Below are 23183 nucleotides of genomic sequence, written 5' to 3'. Positions count from 1 at the left end.
GTTGAAATCAATCGGGTGGGTTAGACAAGAACACAACTTGTTGGACTGACGGCTCTTATGTTAGACGAGTACGTGAGCTTTTAGTGAGTGCTTCCGAGAGCGGATCGATCAACGGTGATGGGGCGGCTGGCGTCCAAGTAAAGAATGACTAAAGTGAATGGAATTGGGTCGACTAGTCGATAGGCTTGTCGTTCGAGACAACAGTCAACTTATCAGGTCGAGTTGGGAGGTTGTCAGATGAAGACGAGAGCGAGAAGACTCGTGGTATTTTAAGGAATGAAAGTACGCCAAGGCGGACGAGAAAGAGTGGAAGTAGTTGGTCGGAGTTGAGGTCTCACGAATGTGTATCGAACTCGGAATCAAGCCAAACACCTTGGTGGTAGAAAAGAAAAGGAAGGAGAAGGTTAGTGAAGGCGGGAAAGGGGGAATGATGTATGCGCCAAAGGAACGGACAAGACTTGACCTGAGCCTGTCAAAGAAGGTGAGAAAGGACGAATGGGGACAAATGACAGGGAAAATGAAAGGGACCGATGTTTGCTGGGTACCTGAATTGCAAGGGTGTCACGAAGGGTACGTACCGAAATAAGCTAGGTATTCAAAGGTAAACTAAAAAGCTGAGTGGCTAGGCGGCTGCTGCACTAGACTAGGGTGAATGCGAATTGTCGATCCTAGCGTCATTTCGACAGGCAATGACTCGTGCTACGAAAAGGGGGTGTTGCTATTAACACTGCTACACGATGTTATTACCACATCCTATTGCTACTACACGTAGCATCACAGAAAGCTTCTACAGCAATTATCAAATGACATGACTGGATTGTAGTAAAATGCATCTTATCTGAGATTAAAGTTTATTAAAATAATGACACGTACGAAACCGAGGACTTGGACCCTTCTACCTTAATGTTTTTGATGTTTATGGTAAAGTTGCGATATATTGTTTTTGTTTGGTCAAACACAACGCATAAGAATCTCTAACAGCGGTGATTATTACCTTACCAGGGTTTATTTAGATTTAATTATTTACTGTCGTACAATACATAGTATACTCTGTACCTGATACTTTTTAATATCATGTAGTTAGTTATAATCATTTTCTTTCAGTCTCTCTTATACAGCGAGTAGATACCTATTAGGTAAGTTCCTGAAAATCTGAAGATCATATACGCAGTTCATATCCATACATGCACATAAGCGCAACCCTAAAAAAAAAACACAAGTTAAGGTTTGCCGGGCGGCAGTTTTCATAGTGACGCTGCGTAGACGCCGAAGTGGTCCAGAATTGTCACTAAGAAACCGGATTGACCTAGTGTATGGTGGAAGCCATTTTTTCACATTGTTTGAATATGAAAGCCTATCAGAATCTTGGGAGAAGGTGATGTACAAACGCTAACAATTACACTCGGTGCATTTTGCAGTAATGTGGGGTTACTAGAATGCTATGGTAATTCACTAACACGTCATATACATTATCGCCCTTCTTTACAATTGCCAAGTGTTTGAAGATATCATTATTTTGCTTCTTCCCCTTTGGAATCTCCGTCTAATAAGTTTAGGTAACTATTAAGCCTATAGGCATCAGAAAATATTATATTTACTACCCTTTGCTAATCTAATATCGTCGGATATTATGATATGGGCTGCCCTTTCGTACAACCTAAAATCAGACGAAGCCCCTAGTCTTTTTAGTCTGTTTCCAACCCCTGCAGGAAATCTGGTACCTTGCAGATTTTTACTGAGTTCCCGCCTTTCATAAGCAGGAGGGGCTTGTCAAGCGCGGGGCTAGTAAAGCATGCCCCAGAGCGGTAATCGGTAAAGCCATTGATTCGCCCATAAACATTTTCCCATGCTAATTCATCCAGCCCATCCATCTTCATCCACCTTCATCCGCTACGGATTTGCGAATGTCTTAGGCTAACTGATCTTACACCCCCTGATGCCCCCTTAAACCAACTACGAATCCTGGGGTCAGCCCGATCTCGTTTGCATACCCGTCCTTACTTTGTTTCTCATAGAGTCCCTAGGGGGAAAACATCAGACGAATTCGCCCTGTCTACCAGGTTTTCTCTACTCTACCTATTCAGCTCTTCAGCTTGTATAGCTGCAAACAAGGCGTACACGTGATAAATGTGTTCTATACCTACTTTGAACTCTGACGTCTGCGCAGACCTTAATCACGAAATGTTTGCTGTCTTTTAAATTAATCTATGTATTTACGAGTCTCGACCGCATGACAGACACTACAACGGGGTCCCGCAATATCTAGCCATCTCAAATACATAGAGGCGTTCTAGTTTGATTCGTCTTGGCAAATACCGAAGAGTGTTATTGGATCATACACAGTCCACAGGTTTACTTTTTATCTTTAGTATGAATCGTGAGATCATTACGTGGACGTAGGTGGTCGCGCCGCTGATTAGTGGATACAAGGACGCTCTTGTTTAAACGATTCGACTATAGGCCAACACCAATTAAGGATGAAACGTTTGGGCCGCCGCCACGCCGATTAAAAAAGAAAAAAAGGTTATTCTTGTACAACTCCCTAACGTAGCCAACACCCCCGATCTTCAACGGGTCCCGTTCTTCGGAAGGCCGGAAAAGCCACCCAACACCAATATCCATCAATGAGTACTTGCTCCGTCAGCCGCAAGGACAGGCCGGCTACGCATTAGCCTATTGTGAGTAACAAACGCTATGCGTACCCCATTTTATTCATCAACTTGAAGAGTTATTAATGTTTAGAAAATGTGAAAAATGATATCGAAGTTTTGTGTGAGATATACGCTTGCTAATTAGTTAATCTAAGTAGAAGCCAACATCTCGTACAAAGGCGTGCGGAAATTACACCAGAATTCTTGTCACCAATTCATAACCAGAGTTCATGATTCCACGATGATGGTGGTAGACTGCCGTAACACAAGGCATCTCCAGGCTCAAAACAGCCCTAGACACAGCACTCTAGACATGCCATAAGGACTGGGGTCACAATTGCTTACGAAATGAATCCTAATTACAACTTACCCATCGCTTCGGAATTCATGATTCACTTTCCAGCCACATCTATTTGAGGCATGCCAACTTGTGGTTTGCTCTCCTGCATTCTGCAGCTGCTTGCTTCAAGTAGCGAATTGCATATTGGAGTTCAACAGAGGAAAGGTCACCGTCACCTCAACAAATTACCTTCAGCTTGGATAATTAACGCGAGTTAAGCGTTGACCATCATTGTATTACAGGATTGTAAACTGTCATCCGATATGTACCTATCCGCATCAGCATACACATATATTACTGAAGTTGTAGCTACCTGTTGGTCTTTCATATATGATACGGACTGTAAGGGAGAGAAAGGGATACCGAGGCCTCTTCATCTATGGTAATCACGTGTCTACCACTTCCCGTTCGTCAAGAATTCGAGAAGGCACTTCTTTCTAAGTGGAAGAGGTAACTGATAAGAAGCCAGCCTTCTGCAGCTAGCATAAAGTCTCAGGTGTCTTAGACAGGCAGTACGCCAATGCCACAGCGGCTGCCACCCCTAAATCCCGATTCTAAGACGGAGAGACACCAAGTTTCAACGTGACACTGTCTCGGTGAGCACATACACTACTAATGTGTTCGTAAGCGGTTTTCTAGCATATGATTAGCATAGCTACCTAATCAACGTTGATAGTTATGTTTGCTTTATCAGAGGCTTACTTAGACCCAGCGATCAAGATCTAAATAGCAGACATCTGAGTTGATCATTCGATAGACTTAACTCATCCTTAGACAATATCGCTGCGTGGATTTTAGGTAATCCTGAGAAAGACGCATATGTCTAAATGAGTAAGCGGCTGTCCTCCCCAACACCCCCTGTTTACATACAATGTCTTTCCGTCCTTTTTGGGCCCGGACCGAGACAAGACACCTAGAGTGCGAACGTTGATATATCTCACGACTCAGTTCTTGCAGGGCGAACGTGGGATCCTAGATTTGTCTTGATATAGTACAACCTCGCCTCCCGCACCTCTTCACGCTGCCAACCGCCGGCCAGACACATTCTCCACATAGCCGTGAGGCTCCTTGTCTTAGGGTTTCCCCAGTCGCCACAAATAGGAAACACCGAATATAGCACTGTTGCGAATATATTATAGTTACCGGCGCGGGAGTTATGTCACATTTCTACCCAAGCTGTTTGCGGGGTTGCGGGACGAATCCTTCGACATGTGTGCGCCCTTAGTGGATCGTGGTTACGGTAAACTATTTCCAACTAGCTCAAGAACAACAGAGGGATCAAGAAGAGCCGATTATACCTAGTACCTAGGTTATACAGGATCGAAAAAAATAATCCGTAGCCTTAGAGGGGTAAAGCGAAACATGGTGTAGGCTACTTATGGCAATCGGGCTTCTCGATTAAGCACCATACGCCACCTTAGCCACTTCTAGAAGCCTTCATCCTTCGTAGCAGCAGTTTTCGTGTATTATTATTATTTTTATTTTTTTTAGTAGGGGCCTCCGTCACAGCACTACGACATGCTCCCACATCCTGTAGCAATGCGATATCCCCTACTATGCCGTAGGACTCTTGCGCTGTATAACCTATCGTAATCATATACTAAGCTTATGGCTACCATTGATAGACTTCATACTCAATGTCGCGTTGCCCAACTCGGCTCTTATCCGTGTGTTGCTTACCCCGCGCAGATGTAGGCTACCTGTGTAAGTAGCCGGTCCTCGTTGAAGAGGCGTCTTGAGTCCTGAGTGTTGGGTGGCTACATATGTCCGGGGTTGCGCCGCGCCGCGCCCAGTCTATCTCAGTATCGTGGGAGATCTGAGTGGTACTTCAGATTAACTCGTGCGAAGGCGGATATGCTAGGCAACGCTAGCAGCCAGTCGGCATACGCCCGATGCGGGTGAAAAGACGGGAAGACTTTCCCCACGGATAAGAAGTGCAGGAGATGGTGTCGTCGAACCTATGAGGAGCACATTCTTTCTAAATGTAACCGGGCGTTCTTTAGTGAAGGCTGTCAAGGCTGTCAAATAGGATTCTATACTCCGAATATGTTGGTTGCCTTCACTATCCGGCATGCCTTTCTTGGACAGACGCACATAGATGCACATATATAGTAACAGGTCACATCACCTGCAACCCTATCACGATATGTCCCTGTATGTTGAGCCAGCCGACGCAGAGAACGGCAACGGATCATGTTTTCTTTATAGCCGTAGACGTTTGATAACCAATAGAGCTATGTTCACGAATCTACAAGCCGGCTTGCATATATAGATTAATGTTCCTCCGCGTCTGTGTATGTGTCATCGATTTAGCGTAGACGAAGAGCTCCTGAGTCGGCTGGCTGCTGGCTCCTTCAGCAGCCAAGCGAACGGCTACGTAACTGCCGTGTGTGGGTGCTAAAGGCAACATGAAGGGATATTCGGGGCTTTGCCTACAATCACGCCCTGTGTCAACTAGAAGTAGGCGATGTAGTTACGGGATGATGAAGGTTGAGGGCCTTGGGCTTATCGTAACCTCCTGTACGTCACTGTTACTATCACAAGATAATAGAGGGATCACCTATCAGGTTGCTACTGCGAAGTATTTTAATACAGAGCTCACTCAATATTTCAAAGAGCGGAAAGGCAAATCGATAGGTCGTATTGTAAGTTAGAACTATATGAATGCCCTCCCGTTGAGAGGCGTCTTAGAGTTGTGAGCCCTCACAGTTTGAATATAATTAAGTTGAGCTGTAGATTACTTCAAGTTGGTCTAACTATCTAGTTATTTTGACCAATCAGTCATTGTTAACATGGAATAATATGGATTCGTGAGTATTGTCTATCATCCAACTAATATGTAGGTATTTTATCGGCATGCAATAAATTTAGGAATACAATGAGCCTACATATTTCCTCACTTATATGGCTAATACTGATTAACCCCTAGGAATTTTCCAATATCCCAAGAAGAAAATGGCAACATATAATTATCACTACAATTCATTACTTGCTTATACGATAGGTATAAGTGCTTGTAGAAGAAAGAGTTACCAATAATGCGGGCACCTTGTCCAGTGTAAAACCTCCAGGCGTCAGTAACTTATTAACTATTAAACATATATACCTTCATCTTTAGGAGGTAGACTATTCGTATTTTATAGCAAGCAAGCAAGCAAAATAGGCCAGTCACAAGAGAAGATATTAGAGAAGCTGAAGCCTTAACTCGATTGCAATTCTTGTTTATTTACACGGCTATCTTGTCATTTTTAACCCCTGTTTAAACTCGGGTACTTCATGATGTCGGCGCATCAGCCTGGGCTTGTGCTGAAGGCGGGTCAATAGCTTTGCCAAATGGCGCTTGGCCGCGATCTCTTAAGATAGGATAATGGGCGTAGATCTGTTTCGTCCGGAGGTGGACAGGAGCCTTGTCCTTGGGAGAATCGGGGATGGTCTTCTCAAGTTTCTGTCGCATAGTTTAGCAAAACGGCTCTTAAAAGAGGCTAAAAGAGGTGAGTAACATACTAAGTTATCAAATACACATTTGCTGAGTTTCCATTCGTCCTTTCGGCATTGCCACAGTTGGTGGTTGTTATTGTCGAGGCACTGCCAGTGCTTGCGGAACTCGTCTAGACAGTGCGTATTGATGTCATCGATCACGCTGGCGGCGCATCTGGTTACTCGTCGGCCCTCCTTCAAACACTCAAACTCGCCCTTGCCGTGATTCTCTGTTTTGCATTGCATGAAGTCATCGTTGTAAGGGCGGCACCGGGCGCCGATGAAGAAGGAAGCCGATAGTAAAGGCGCGGAAGTAGCTCCGACCTCTTTGACTGAGGGAATGGAGTCCGGGAGGGGAGTGGTATCGTAGAGAACCTGCTGGTTGAAGCTAAGAGTAAATTAGCGACGGTGCTCTCTAAAGATGTAATTGGCTCATAAAGAAGGTATATGATATGCTAATTGATGTTTTATTATTAAGTAGAAAAACTGTTTGTAGGACATACACTGGCTTCCGGGCCGACATGGCTGCGATACGGACGGGGTTCTCGGCGGGATATCGTGGTTTTGAAGTGAGCTTCGGAAATGGAGCAGTTTGACGATAGGCGAAGTGACGGAATCCGGTGGTTAGCAAATTGGAAATGCTGATTGGTTCCAGCCACATTGGGCTAAGATAGACCAGATGAGTGGGTCATCATGTAGCTGCTAGAATTCAATATAGCCAATTAGATCTGTGAATTATTCGGGTAGCTAGGTACTTAAGTACATATAAATACCTTTAGGTAAATAGGTTTCATTCCAGCTCTTAGCCACACTATCTAAGGCTGAAGCTAATGAATTTGAAGCTAGGATTTGTTTGTGGAATTTCTGGTGTATGCATTTGAGCAAGACCAGTAAACACCAAGACACCCGATAGCAACACCTGGTATTTCTTAAAGTTTTTTTTCTTCTTCTTTCCCTTGCAATTTATATCAAGATATCGACCACCGTATCTTGTGAAAAGAAATCCAAAGTATCGCCATGAGTTGAAGCCTAAATCATTCTTTTATTCCACCCACTTTAAACGCGACTCTCGTCTTCGCGAAACCTTCTGTCGCAAAATTACGGCTTCGAGCTCCCATTCTCTAAACAACTCCACCGTTTACTGAATTCTATAGGCTCCCCAGCTCTGGCCATGTCTCTCTGGGGCAAATCTACAGGTTTCGGGGCGTCTTCGACTCCCTTCGGTCAATCCACAACCACTACTGGTTTTGGTCAGACCGCAAACCAGTCGCAGACTCAGAACCAACCACAATCCAATGCATTTGGTGGAAGTCTACTCGGTGGGAGTATGCTTGGCCAACCATCGACCAATGCCTTTGGTAGGAGCCTTCTTAATCAGCCCCAGACGCAGCAACAACCTCAGCAGCTTGGAGCTTCTGGGTTCATGAACACAAGCCAGGCACCGGTGCAACGCTCCAGTCTAATTTGGGAGCCAGGCCGAGAGTCACTGAGTAAGTTTACTATCACTTAAGCTTGCATCCTTGATATTGGACTGATAATTTTGATCGTAGTCCACAAGCCTGTTACGGAGCAAATCGAAGGAATGCTCGAGAAGTGGGTTCCCGAAAGTCCAAACACGGTATTCAAGTACTACTTCTACAATAAGGTCGACCAGACGCGCATCCCTCTCTATCAACCCTCCGCCTCCGAAGATCCCCGAGAATGGGAACAAGCTGTTCATGATAAACCCGGTCCCGGATACATGCCGGCCCTTGCTACCGGGTTTCAAGCTGTTAGCGAGCGCCTTAAGATGCAGAGACAGGTTCTAGGGCATTTCAGACAGGCGTTACATTCTATTAACTCTAGTTTGGACGCAATTCTCTCACAACACGACTTGCAGACTAGCGTGCGGACAGCCAATGCCCGACGAAAGCACGCACTGCTACGACAGAGATGTCTGGCCTTAGCGACGAAGGTACAGGTCTTACGTAACCGCGGATACTCCCTCGACAAGGAAGAAGATGAATTGAAGACGAAGTTGGAGACTCTCGATCGAACTGTGACAGACCCGGCTCTAAGTGCCCGAACAGAGGAATTGTGGAGTCGTCTTATAATGCTGAGGGGATATGCGGATAGCCTACAGAACGAGATTAACAAGCGTGGGACGGATGCTCAGGAGGGAATAGGGGAGGAGAATGAGGCCCAAGCCAAGGAGGTGAGTTTATTTCTCGATTTTTGTGATCACATGAGCAGTGCTAACATTTATCGACCTTAGATATTAGAGAAGTTTGACAAGCAACTGCAGTCCTTGAAAACCTCACTGGAGCAGGTTAAGAAGGATTATGACGAGTGGTCTGAGAGGAACTCACCTCCTAGACAGTAGATAACGCTTAGGAGGATAATGCACAAACGATTTCTGATAGCATGAGATAGGGTGATGAAGTTCATTAATAGGAGTGGGTTCTCGGGTCTTGGGAAACTTGGATGATGTACAGATATTAGCTGGCTGTAGGAAACCGCATAAAGCCCGGCGTTTGGGGACGTCTGCTTCTGATATTAGACGATAATATCCCGATTTGTCCCTTCTGAATTTCTTTCATCCTCGGATATTGAATACCGTGGGCTCCTAAAACAGCGAACAAAGCATTTGGGAACATGAAACTAGTTTACGTTTACGCATGAGAGAAGATGCAAAACCCGTATGGGCTTTATATTATGCGATGACGTAACAAAGCCCTATATACCCCTCTATAAGTATTAGACACCTGAAGACGCCGTAGTGCGATATGCATGATGCCTCAGCCTTGTGATGCTAAAACAACCCGAAACGGATAACATGCAAGTCGCCCTTATGAAAAGGTATCCCATATGTATAGTAGCATACACCCCATCTGGCCCTTTTAGTTCATATCTTGAGAACTAAACCATTGTTACCGTGTCTCATAATTGTACAGAAGTTCATGCGCCCACAAATTTAAAATACGCTCGAGACGAGATCAACGGCGAAGGGAGCTAATAGAATACGTCGTTAGTATTATACGATTATAATGAAGATTATGAATCCAAGGGAACATACAGAAGTAGAGCACGACTGCGGCGCCGAAGAAGAGCTGGACCGTAGAAGTAGCTTCAGCCTCGTGTTGCTCTAGCTCCTCCTTTGAGAACTGGGGTGGTGCAACTATCGCATCTTTTGTTAGCGATAACTAGAAGATAAGCATTGATTCTATTACGAGGCTCTCTTACATCCGCCAAACATTTTGAAATACTCTTCTTCTTTTCGCGTGGTGGACTAGAGACGTTGTTTTGTTGTTTTGGAGCAAAAGTTTCGTCACCGGAAGATAACGAATAGTATTGATTGATTCGTCGGTGTCACTAAATTTTTTAATTGGCAGAATTAGTGACGACTAGCAGCTGAAAGCAGATTTCCCCACATCTATGTTATGTATAATATGGCGTCCATTTTAAGCCGCTTAATAAAGATTATAACCCCTGTAAGTCGTGTAATGGTGCTATGTAGAGCGATAAGCAGGAACAGCAATGTGTATTACATAACAGTGTAGCACATGCATCGTACCATTCCAGACTTAAATGGAAGAGCACTTGCAGCATCTCTCCATTCACTATATCCAATCAGCTAACTTAGCATCCCTAAGAGGTACCTAATATACACCGCCATGTAGGTGGGTAAGGTACCTACCCGCCACTACAGAATGATGTGTTACCTCATGTATGTACTAGGTACGCTACAATACATACCTAAGGGAAGTTGGGAAGGAACCTTAGGTAGGGTAGAAATTACATCCATTAGAAAGGGTCCGGAGTAAAACGTTATCGGCTTTGAGAACTCCTCCGAAAAGACCCGCAACTTTTTGTTATCTCGCATATTTCGAGCTAATTGTTAGACCGATGACGGCGATTCCTTCTAAGGCAAAGGTTAGGTACCTTAGTCTGTGTAATACATATATCCAATTGTACCTAACTAAGCTAAAAACTAGTAATCAATCCAATTTCCTAATATTTATCTAATACATTGTAATTCACGATTTGCTGCTTACTGCTTGTTCAATTATCTCATTTAACTGACATAGGTGCAACGTTCGACCAGTATGACTGCATAAAGGTTGACCCAGCATTCATTCGAGGTCCCGTGCTTTACCGATACGTTGGTTGTGAATTCCGGGGAAGAGCATCTTTGTACAAGATGGCGTCTTTTGCGAGGGCTATACCTCGTATAGGTCGGTCAGCAGTTCAATTAAGAGCTTCGGCTTCGTTAAGTTCTCGCTTGCAGCGTACAGCTCCATGGATATGCCATAGCTGCACTTATAAGGCCGTAGCGACGGCTACCCAGAGAAGGTCTTTTACTACCATTGACCGAGCACAGGTGGCGAGTTATGCTGACCTGGACACATTTCCTCGTCGCCATATTGGTCCCGATGAGGCCGATACAGCTGAGATGCTAAAGGCCCTATCCCCGCCTGTCGACGACCTGGATAAATTCGTTCAGCAAGTCATTCCGCCTAATATTTTATCTAAGAAAACTCTCGACATCCCCCCTCACGAGGGGCCACAGAGCGAATCAAGTCTAAAGGCAATGGTGAAAAAGTATCAGTCCAATATCACAGTAAAAAAGAGTTTCCTTGGTCAAGGATACTATGGAACACACACACCAGCCGTTATTCAACGGAACATCCTGGAAAACCCTGCTTGGTATACAAGTTATACCCCTTACCAGCCAGAAATCAGTCAAGGCCGCTTAGAGTCACTCGTTAACTTTCAAACCATGGTTACTGACCTAACGGGACTTCCTATAGCTAATGCTAGTCTCTTGGACGAGGGTACTGCCGCTGCCGAGGCAATGACCCTCTCTATGAACACGTTATCGACCTCGAGGGCTAAACGGGAAGGAAAGACTTTTGTCGTATCTAAGTCCCTCCACCCGCAGACGATATCGGTCTTGCGTGGACGTGCGGATGGCTTTGGTATCAAGATATTGGAACTGGACCTTACAAAGGTTGAAGCACGTACTGAGGTTGAGAACCTTAGCGAGGATTTGGTCGGTGTCATGGTCCAGTATCCCGACACATACGGTCATGTAGAAAATTTCCAGCCTCTGGCCGACTCAGTACATAAACAAGGCGCCCTGCTTAGCGTTGCTACGGATCTGCTGGCATTGACCATGCTCAAACCCCCAGGAGAATGGGGGGCTGACATTGCCTTCGGAAGTGCGCAAAGATTCGGTGTGCCGATGGGATTCGGAGGCCCACATGCTGCGTTCTTCGCCGTCCAGGAGAAACACAAGAGGAAGATGCCTGGCCGATTAATTGGGCTATCTAAAGACCGACTGGGTGGGAAGGCCTACCGATTAGCCCTACAGACGCGAGAACAGCATATTCGAAGAGAGAAGGCAACTAGTAACGTGTGCACATCGCAGGCGCTATTAGCTAATATGAATGCTCTCTACGCGATCTATCATGGACCTGAAGGCCTCAAAGCGATTGCCGAACGGATTGTCCGAGGTGCACGAGTCATTCAAGCCATCGCTGAAGAGAATGGGTTTGCCACGGAGAAAAGCAAGTGGAATGATAGCGGTAGCGTACTCTTTGATACAGTCATCATTGATGTTGGGTCCAAAGAGAGCCAGGCCCAATCTGTGAGTACAGCACATGAACACGGGATGTATGTTCGCCAAATTGGCGAGCAACAAATTGGTATCTCGGTTGATGAAACAACATCCCTAGACGACTTAGTCAAAGTCTTCCAAGTATTTGCAACTGTGGCTGGCAATATCAAGGTATACCCGTACGAGGCTGTGGAGATTCACGTTCGCCAGATACTCGAAAAGCATGCCGATCCGGTAGATATCCCAGACGGTTTCAAACGAACCTCGGGCTTTTTGACGCATCCTGTCTTTAACACGCACCACTCCGAAACAGAGTTGCTACGGTATATCTACCATCTGCAGTCTAAGGATCTATCGCTTGTCCACTCCATGATCCCTCTCGGCTCATGCACCATGAAACTCAATGGAACCACGGAAATGTCACTCATCACGCTACCTGAGTTCTCCCAGATACACCCGTATACCCCAGAGGAGACGGTCCCGGGCTACAATAGCTTGCTAGAGGTGTTTAGGGGACAATTACGTGATATAACAGGCATGGATGCTGTCTCTCTTCAACCCAACTCAGGAGCACAGGGTGAATTCGCCGGTCTGCGAGCAATTAGAGAGTACCACAAGGCGCAAGGAAATGGCGGAAAGAAACGTGATATCTGCCTTATTCCAGTATCTGCTCACGGTACAAATCCCGCCTCCGCTGCTATGGCTGGTATGCGAGTAGTACCAATCAAGTGCAATACGACTACCGGCAATCTCGACGTAGCAGACCTTGAAGAAAAGTGCAAAAAGCACCAAGAAGAGCTCGGAGCTATCATGGTTACTTATCCCAGCACGTTTGGTGTATTCGAGCCCGAGATCAAGAAGGTGTGCGAGCTAGTCCACGAACACGGCGGTCTAGTCTACATGGACGGTGCAAACATGAATGCGCAAATCGGATTATGCTCTCCGGGAGAGATTGGTGCTGATGTGTGCCACCTAAATCTTCACAAGACTTTCTGTATCCCACACGGTGGAGGCGGCCCAGGCGTAGGTCCTATTTGTGTAAAGCAGCGTCTTCAACCCTTCCTTCCCCGTGATCCCAACGCCGAGGGTAAGGCAACCAGCGGTGGCTATGCAGTCAGCAGTGCCAATAACGGTAGCGCCAGCATCAATCTCATCAGTTGGGCGTATAACACCTTAATGGGTAAGTTAGCTCATATTTAAATTTCGCCTGGTTAACCGGGTCGATCACTAACTTCTTTTATAGGGGCGGAGGGTCTCACCCAAGCCACCAAGATAACTCTACTCAATGCTAACTACATCCTCTCACGTCTCAAGCCTCACTACCAGATCTTATACGTGAATGAGCACGGACGTTGCGCCCACGAGTTTATCCTTGACGCCCGGCCCTTTAGCAAGTCCGCTGGCGTCGAGGCCATCGACATTGCCAAGCGCTTACAGGATTACGGCTTCCACGCCCCGACAATGAGCTGGCCCGTCGCCAACACCCTAATGATTGAGCCGACTGAGAGCGAAAGTAAGGAGGAGCTCGACCGCTTCATTGATGCTCTGATCAGTATCCGCGGAGAGATTCGGGAGATCGAAGAGGGCAAATCCCCGCGCGAGGGCAATGTATTGAAGATGTCGCCACACACCATGCAAGACTTGATTGCAGGCGACGGCGGCGAGGGTGGCAAATGGGAGAGATCCTACTCGCGAGAGAAGGCGGCATATCCTCTCCCTTGGCTTAAGGAGAAGAAATTCTGGCCAAGTGTCACGAGGGTAGACGACAGTAAGTTGCTGCACATATCACATTCGTTTAACGTTAAAACCTATATATGCTAACTATAGTGCCTAGAATACGGCGACTTAAACCTCTTCTGCACCTGTCCGCCAGTTGAGGACACGACGTAAATGATTTTCCCAGCAGCATCTTTCTGGCGTAGCGCATAGATGATATCCAGTTTTCAACATTATGGAGAGGAAAAAGGCGTACAGCGGATACACGGGTCTTCAACACATGGTAGAGTCGGGGTCAGAGCGGTACGGAGTTTCACCAACTCTTCTGGGCATAAGGCGTTTTCGGGAGAGAACCATTCAACTGCGACAAGGTCTCTTGCATGCAAACAGTCGGTTGGTCATACCAACATCATCATCATCATCATCATCATCATTGGGAAGGCAGACACTAGTGGGTGTGAATTATTCAACTACACGAGCGCAATACGCCTGGCTCCATTTAACTGGGCTAGATCTAACGGGTGGAGGGAGTTTAGGGTGCCTGGGAATATAGCGTTGGATTTTGGGGCGTTGTTCTAGACGACTAGATGCTAGATCAGATATACGCGTACATAGATTTGACTCTATACTAGCAATAGAACTATCCCGCTATTTCCCCCTTTAAGATGGGATTTTGTGGACATATGTTTGTTCGTTGACGCCATTCATAGTAGCTAAGTTGGCATCGAAGAATTTTCCTCGGTAAGCCGAATATTCCATATGTCCATCTGCCGTTGTTAACCGAGGGCTAGTTATCCTCACCCTTACATAGTACTATGGTAGTGTATATATAGTCTATAGTCGGATCAGCGACCAATCACCTAGTTCCGTACAACCGAAAAGACATCAAAGTGGATGGTACTAAATGCTGAAAACCTGAAAAGCGGCTGACTGGAGTTACATGGTTTGGAATAGGCATCCGGGTTAGATAGGACATGTTACATTGTGTCTTGTGCTGCACGTAGGGTCTATCTAGCCGTATATATTAGGACCCGGTTATTGCTGGCCACCTACCTAACCACCCTCGCGCCGGGCCAATGGGATGCGAGGGTATTACGTATAGGGGATGCGTTAACGGAGGGATGCAGATGGGGGATGGAGGATGGGATATGTGCATGCGTATAAGCTCCTCATATGGACGAACCCTATCTATCAGTACATGATAAATTGCGATGGATTTTATCTTCAGGCATCTTAAAGTTGTGTAGCCGAATCTCAGATATAGATCTATTCACTACCTTCTACCCTCATGCCATCTTTGAAGTAAGATAGCTTCCGGTTTTTGGACCAGGTGCTGACTGATAGCCGCCCTCAGCTACTTGGTGATAGTTTTGAAATGGTAGAATAGCTTCTAGGACGAAACTTACCACTGAAGTCATATAGGTAGATTCATACCACATGGCGGCGAGTTCGTGGATAACTCGTTGCATAGCTTATAATTTCATTTTAGGAGAACTATCCATAGTTTGTTAGATACAGTATTACTATACCTGTTATATCAGCCCATGATTAGATGATGTTATGGTCTATTAATGATCAGTTATATATTGTCATGCTAGTTATCTCTTCTTAACCTCTACATCTTCAACTTCTTAATAGCCAAAAAAGAATAAAGAAAGCTTCGGCTTACTATCAAAGAATTAAAGTAATCTACGCTATAAGCGTATTGTTCCTAACTCATCACAATGTTTGAGCACTTCGAGCTGCGCCACTCTTCACAGCGACCGTCATGACCTTTGGCGGGATGTAGTCATTTTTAAACGCGCGAGCTGCCATGCTCGAGTTCGGCTTACCAGATCGTATTGCTAGCACTCCTGCCGCAGCTGTAGTCATGCTTATCAACAACGCCCATACCACTTCTTTCGGCACCTGCATGTATACTCTTTACTTTCGACGCGAATCAGTTGCTTGCAATATCATCCTCGCCGTCCTAGACGCCTATGCGGGACTGGTTGACAGCTATGTCGTATAGAAAGAAGGGAATCCTCGTAAGGCAGATTTCCGCCTTATGAGCTCCGGCTTGCTTTCTACTGTCGGGCTTGCTGGGTGGACCGCTGGTCGTTAATCTGTTAGATGTACGTCAACTCTAACATTGACACCAACATCTCCTATTTACCTATCCATTAGATTACTAATGTCACATCAGTACACAAAGCTCTATGAAGTTGGGACAGGGGTTTCTCCATCACCTACTTAATAGGGTACCTAGGTACTAGAGCTTCGGTACGGGGTGGATAATTCATAATTGTGGATTATACAGCTTTTTTATATTGATTATACATATTATAAGTTCCAGACTCTAACAACAATTACTCACTTCCCTTACCAGCCTCTCACTCCGGAATCAAGTAGATTAGAGCCAACATCATACGCCCCAAAAAGCGTGCCATCTTGGGTACAATCACCTACCCTTCTATAATACTTCTAAGTATCCCTCAGATATCCAGCCCCAGGAAAATCATAGCCCAGCTGCTACCTAGGTACCTAGATATTGCATCCCATTATTCCATAGCCACTGGTTGCATAAAGATCTTCACCACTGAATCATCGTTAGAGATGTATAAACATCCATCTCTGTCTGTACTATACTCTACCTCACCTTCAAGTGATCCCGCGTCAATAATAAGATTCTCTGGCCCATTTCGCAGTCTCTCGACCTCCTCAGCCGTCAACCACTCTACAGCATATAAGAGTTTCTTCCGGTGTCCACCTCGCGACTCTGGGTTTGAATTCTCAGCATATTCGATCTGTACTTCCAGGGGACCTGCTTTGTATAATGAAGAAGTCTTTCCGATCCCAACTTGTTTTGACCTAGCCTTACCTAGCTCAAGCGTCAAATTACTCTCCAAAGGGCTTAAAGCTACTGATGTGTTGTTTGTTTTATCCAGGCTTTCCAGAATACTACTTTTTTCTCTGCCGAGACGGGAATAATCCTCGTGTGCTATTTCTTCTGCCTCTATTTGCGTTTCCTTGCTCTCCTCATCATCGGCCAGTACAGACTTATGAGTAACTGCTTCTTCGGAAATAACCACAATCTTTTGCGGATCCTTGTTCACGGTACCTGAAGTTTCTAGTGCGTCTAAAGAGGAAGATGCCAGAATGGGCAATGTCGAGGAGGACCAAGGTAACGTAAGTAAAGTGCTCTCGTTCGGGTCATGATACATAGTCTTCTTCCTTCTCGCAAATAGTGTCTCTAGGCTATTCTTAACATGGCCTTGAATCCGCATGTTGAATCTTGTCGCTAAATCATGATACTTGGGTCCGCACGATGTCGGTAGTCGCCATCCGGGATACAGCTTCCCATGGCATTTAGGTGTGTGTATCTTCTCATACATGAGAATAAACTCGTTGCATAGCCAACAGGCGTCTTTGCTTGAGCACACAACTCGAGGTGTGTGCGTATTAGGTGACATGTAGAACTCACAGTAATAAATAAGCTGGATTTCAGCATGGATTCTCCCCTCCTGCAAAGTCTTTTGTGTTTGAACAACAAACTTCCTATTTGCCTGTTCCTCGGTAGTATCCATTAGACGGAAGACTTGCTCCAGACCTTTTTCATTCTTAATCCCGTCAATTAGTGGGATAGTATTTCTGAAGTCTGTCGTATAACCACTACTTGGATTTTTATCGAACACGTTCTGAGGTAATTGAGCAAACACGAGACGCATTTTGCGGGCTAGAGGAGTCTTTTTGGCAGTCCGATATAACAACCTAGCTGTTTCACGGTAACGTGCGACTTTCCTTATTGTATTTATGAGATGAACCCTTGAGGATGGGCCCATATATTTATTGGGTATTTCGTCGATCAAATCATGGAAGCCCCTAACTTGGTGTAGGTGACGGATACTATCAACCAGTTCCTCTAACTCAGGCTGCGTCTGGTGCCTGCCCCAAGAATCGACGAGCCTTATTACTTCTTTTGCTTTGTCGATGAATAAATACAGAGGAGATGAAGGCGCGTGTCTGCGGATTGCATTCTGTTTGAAGTATCCCAATGTAACTTGAAGATCTTCTTTAATTGACCGCCTCTGACGTTTTTTGTAACTTCGAATAAGACTCAACCGGTGAAGGATCCGAGCTGAACACATAGAAACGATGGCTCTGAATACATCATTCTCCGCGCCCAGTGTGGTATCTGGCTCAACATACTAGTTAGTAAGATAAGATATAACTCATTGACTTAGACTTAGTACCGTCCGCATGAGCGAGGAGGGAAAAAATCTTCCCAAATTCCGTCTTTAATCTTTCAAGTACCTGGTTTCCTCCGCCGTGCTCGAATTTATTTATGGCAAGCAGAACATTCAAATATGCGGCGCCAGTACCCTCTTCTAAACATACTGCTGGGATGTTGTTATTATCATCTCTTGTATACGCAAGGAAAGCGAGTGCACTGCAAAGGCTGCGCTCCTTTTCGAAAGATAAGGTATAATCTTCCCTCCGACATTGAATGTTCGTCACTGGATTGGAAAACGGCTGGACAGGAACAGGATGAAGAAAATGTAGAGCCGCAATGTTTTCGGCGCGGATTTTAGCAGGAAGCGCCATGCCTGAGCTCAAGTTTGCTGAGAAGTCCAAATTCGCATAAGAGCCATCATACAAATTTGTTTTCTAGCTGGATGTTGCTTTATGTTTTTATTAGGTGAAACATCAGGTTGCTCCTCTTGTCTGTCATTAGTCGAATTCCGTGATCGATCACCTGCGTGATGGTAACCATTTCCCCTCCCGAATGTTGAACATACTCGAAGGTAATTGGTGGCCTCGCGGGTGACTGCATCAAAATGCATTTTCTGATATCATTTATGGAAACTTATGCTTGGATAATTCTTTCTTCGTATTTTCTATTCACACTATGGCCGGTCGATGTGAATGCAAACGAGTAATGGCAGTGCTTAATGAATTTGATTTCTATAGGAGAGGACTAGAAAGTCGAGTACCAAGATTAACATTCATAGTTGAGAACAACCAATAGACAGGCATAAGAGCAATCGTATGGTGCTATATTCCTCGCCTCATTTGACAGGAGGCTTCACTTGCAAAACCATACCAGGTGTTCGTATATTGAATATAATGAGTAGTCCTTGGCATATAGAGAACGCTTGTTCATTGCACCCTCTTACTCCGTATAATTTTAGCATGGCCCTCGTCGGCTAGGATGAGATGATAAAGTAACAATCCGAATGAGTTTGAGATTAACCGGAGCAAATGTGCGCATAACGAGCTGCTAAAGGATGTCTCATCGCGGATATGACGACCTGGGATGGCCTATGGTTCTTTTGGCGGTCGCAAGCCGAGTAGCTCATGATACGACATCTTTAGGGTATCTTGCGAATATCGCTCTTCATCAGAAACAATGCAGAAATAAGGCCAGATCATGTTCATACTTAGAGCATCACGTCGTCTTAAAGGTAGGTAGTTTCCGGGAAGAGTAAGGATATAGCCCGTGTCTGTCTAATGGCAATACTAGACGCCATGTTGGTTGGAAGTCCTTGAGGTAAACTAGAGCTTCTTTAATAATAAAAGCCATTGGGGCCCGAGTTTTGAAGGCCTGGATGCGCTTGAATAACATCCTTGGCCATATGGATTTAAAAATTTAATGAGCTATCGTTAAGAATAGTAGTGTCAAGAAATTGGAAAGCGTTGATAGAAGTATGCAGTTAAGTTTAGCATACATACCGAAGATGACAATGATCTGCGACGAACTGATGCAATGGATCAACAGTTCGATAATACGTAAGGCTGTTACCCTGCGACGATCGATCTAAGACCACTCTTTCGTATATAGCACTATTTAGCAAAACAAATAACGAATGAAGATTTGAAATCGGCAAATCTCACATAGGGGCCATTATTAGGAGAACTATAATTCACGCAAATATATCACTTATACCGCGCCATTATCCATGTAATGGTTCGTCTATAGTGTCGCATTAGATTTGCGACGGCGAGCAAACTACCTAGATGAGCCGCATAAAATGTCTCAATAATTTCCTTTGGTGTGGGCGAGTTTGACGACCTAGAGACCGGAAACGGTTGTCGTCTCACAGGGGTTATTCATGTTTCCGAGGCTTTTCAATTTTCAAATGGATGGTGGCTCCATGTAGCAAAATCGCGATGGCAAAAGTGTAGACAAACACGCTAGTTATGGAGCTTAAGCCCCTGAGAATGCTGTGATAAAAGAAAATAAATCCTCAGCTATAGGACATGCTTTGAGGTTGTCGTGAAAATGAATTGCTAGGGCTACCCTAGTGGTTTTGATGGTGAGACTGATGCCAAGGGGTCTTTTCCGGGCTTACGTAAATGGGATAGCTAAAAAATCACCGAGACAGATGAGTTTGTGTCGGTGTACATGAAGACATAGGAGTAAGGGGTAAGTAGAGCAGGAGGAAAGGAAAAAAAAAAAAAAAAAAAAAAAAAAAAAAAGATGGAAAAAAACCTCAACTCCATGATGACCACCGACACCGCTATTGTTAGTCAGAGGTTCCACAAGATGCACTGCGTGGAACCTTATGATAGGTTCAATGTGTACCCGGATGCAAACGGTTCGAAGTTCAAGTGCATCTCATAGTGATGATCCAAAGCCGACGTGGTGCGTTGTTGTTCGCGACACATGTCGACGCACTACGGCTTACTAGATGTTGGGCTTGACCCAAACTATGTAATTGATAGGACGCGACGATCGTATATATATGGACCGTAATAGTACCTACACTATTATACCTATACTTAGTAAGGTCTACATCCCTTAGGTACATTTGCTATCTTGGGCGCCCTGATTATGATTGCCGTGGGCGTTTCCATGTCGAGGTTCGGAGTTGGGTACGGAATATAATATTTATTAGATCTTAAAGTAGCCGAAAGTATTCCGTGGAATCAATTTAGATAGTTTGGATAGATAACTAGAAGAGGGATGATAGCGCCATCGAGATTATTAAATGGATTTCCGTATGTGCCATATCCAGGGCAGATCTTCTCCGCAGAAATCTCAAAACCATTGAATAGTGTCTCTTGGAGAAGATGGAAACCACTCGGACCATCAGTCTGGGGGAAATTGAAATTTTGACAGAATTCTCTCATTTGGGTTTAGTCAGGAACAAAGAAAACCTAAAGCTGCAGGTACCAATCACTATAACCAATCAGAAGTGACCTGACACACATCTCGCATGGACCCTAGTCGGGCAGAAATTATGCAATCTTAGTAAATTTTATGAAGACCCCACGAACGATGGAGGATTGGATGTAAGTGGGATTTGTTAGACGCTGCAATACAATTTTAGTTAGCTACCTCATATGAGGGAATAATGGTTAGGAAGAATCATCTCAAAATAACCATCGTCAAAGGATTCTAAACACTGCACCCACAGAACCTGTCAAACATTCTCTTAATAGGTATGTACCGTCTAAGTACCTCTTATATGCAGTTCTGGCAGGTCTACCTGCGATAACCTAAAGCCAAAGAACATGGGCAACCTGAATTGGGCACAGACGTTGGTAGTTCCTTACTTCTTTGAGTGATGGACTACAAGGGCCACAAAACTAAAAGAATGGTACTGGGTAGGGGCACTTACCAATTAACCTTGCGTTATCCAAGCGAGCTATATTTCCGTTTGCTAATGTATCTATGTAATTTCCGTTGCCCTGTGCAATCGGAGGATGCGATCCGCAATCCGTCACAAATAAGATTTTGGTCGTTACTACCTATATGTAGGTACCTAAGTAACTAAGGCATTGTACAACACGTTCCCTTACGCCTCTTATTGAATCTGTCTCTAATATATTTAGTATCAGGAAGTACACACTTGGACATTAATCCCTTATTTCCAACTATGGTTAAACTCCTAGTAAATCTAGCTTTGAATAATATAGATATAATAGAGACTCATTGTCTAAACTTACAATTCCTTTGCGCATATTCTTTGGCATGCGTATGGGTAGCAACCAAATACATGTACAAATAGACAAGGCGATTCAATAATGGGGATCAACCGCTATTGATGATTGGTGTACATTGACGCTTTGCTGGCCTTGTATCCCCAGGGGCCCTTGACGACTTAGCGGAGACTAGCGCGAGAAATAGGTGCAACACTAATTTGTACCCTGCTTTGATTCTCTATCGCCAATTCGCCATTGATCTTACCATTTGCGTAACAAGGGTCCCTAGAACGATCGTGGCTTCCCGCCCGCTTTCCTCTGACCACACCCTTTTCCTTCACTCCTTCATTAAACAACCTGATACCCTCACCCTCTTCGTAAACTTACTTCTCCCGCACGTTCATTCTTTAACTCACAGGGCTTCGTTGGCAGAGTCCATCTCACGACATTACGAGGAATAAGTCCCAACCGACCTTGAGTATCGAGTATTCAACTATCCTTCTTTGAATCACACACACATCATATCAATATCTACGAATTTATAACGAGAAACGCACTGAACTGAAAATAGTCGAAAGCGATTTGAAAAGAGTAGAGTTATCACATTCTGGGGCCAGCCTTTACAGATACAAATCTTCTACTTCTACCCAACAGATATCAAAATGCAGATCTCAACGATTGTCGCAACTGCGCTGCTGCCTTTGTTGGCGGTAGCAGACCCTTCTACTACCACGTCTACCATGACGATGACAAAGTACATCACTATTCAGAAGGTTGTTGCCACTTCAAGTATCTTCAGCAGCGCAAACTCGACTTCCGTCTACCAGCCTACCGGCACTATTTCTTCTTCTTTCCACTCCTCCAGTATCGCTCTTCCAACAACAACAACTGGCTCTGATGGTACGCCTACAACTGTTGCGCCTACAGTCAGCCCTACCATCGACAACAACAACAGCGGCGCATCGCTTGGCTCTGCCCATGTTGCGCTTGCGGGGTTGGCTGGCATTGTTGTCGCCGCGCTGATGTAAGTTGCGCCGTGTTGCGCAACTTGGCCGAGGGGCGGCAAAGGGGGTACGACGAAAACAAAAATTTTAACCCATTCGATACGAACATCACCTACTTCATTTCTTTTGTCAAAATCAGCATTCCTCGTTTTCAGCGCTATCTGGCCACACTATATGCGACAGGGCAATAGTCCGCGAAATGATATTCGTCAATAACCAACCACGATGTCTTGATGCCTTGGCTTTTGCGTATTCCGCCAGTACCAGCCGTTCATCATGAATGAAATACCATTTCTCCTCGTCACCTCTTCTCGACCTTTCTTCTGGTGTTGAGCGTTTGGTGCCGTTTTATATCCTTCGTAAACCCCCCTTAATGTATCAATGAACCGGCAACATGCGTCCTCGACGAACATGTTACATCGCACGCTCTCGGATCATCGATTACTATCACCGTTATATCGCGCCTTTCTCTTCCCGGGTGGATGGAC

General features: G+C 45.0%; 3 protein-coding genes across 3 annotated transcripts; 2 read left to right on the top strand and 1 right to left on the bottom strand.

The window, feature by feature from the left end:
- Positions 1–6265: 6265 nt before the first annotated feature.
- GL218_02914 (NADH-ubiquinone oxidoreductase 20.8 kDa subunit) lies at positions 6266–7129 on the bottom strand (the record flags this gene model as incomplete). The annotated part of the gene is made up of 3 exons (XM_033579454.1): positions 6266–6436; positions 6496–6856; positions 6972–7129. The coding sequence occupies 3 exons, from the start codon at positions 7127–7129 to the stop codon at positions 6266–6268; spliced, it is 690 nt and encodes a 229-aa protein (XP_033437552.1).
- Positions 7130–7639: 510 nt separating this feature from the next.
- On the top strand, positions 7640–13957 carry GL218_02913 (putative glycine dehydrogenase (decarboxylating), mitochondrial; the record flags this gene model as incomplete). The annotated part of the gene is made up of 6 exons (XM_033579453.1): positions 7640–7958; positions 8019–8662; positions 8723–8826; positions 10633–13247; positions 13311–13835; positions 13902–13957. The coding sequence occupies 6 exons, from the start codon at positions 7640–7642 to the stop codon at positions 13955–13957; spliced, it is 4263 nt and encodes a 1420-aa protein (XP_033437551.1).
- An 8396-nt stretch (positions 13958–22353) lies between these two features.
- GL218_02912 (uncharacterized protein) lies at positions 22354–22719 on the top strand (the record flags this gene model as incomplete). The annotated part of the gene is made up of 1 exon (XM_033579452.1): positions 22354–22719. The coding sequence occupies one exon, from the start codon at positions 22354–22356 to the stop codon at positions 22717–22719; it is 366 nt and encodes a 121-aa protein (XP_033437550.1).
- Positions 22720–23183: the final 464 nt, after the last annotated feature.

Source organism: Daldinia childiae (genome assembly GCF_008694065.1).
Source record: "Daldinia childiae strain JS-1345 chromosome Unknown Scaffold3, whole genome shotgun sequence".
NCBI lineage: Eukaryota > Fungi > Ascomycota > Sordariomycetes > Xylariales > Hypoxylaceae > Daldinia > Daldinia childiae.
Note: the sequence above shows the minus strand (reverse complement) of the source record. Positions and strands in the feature narration are given on the sequence as shown.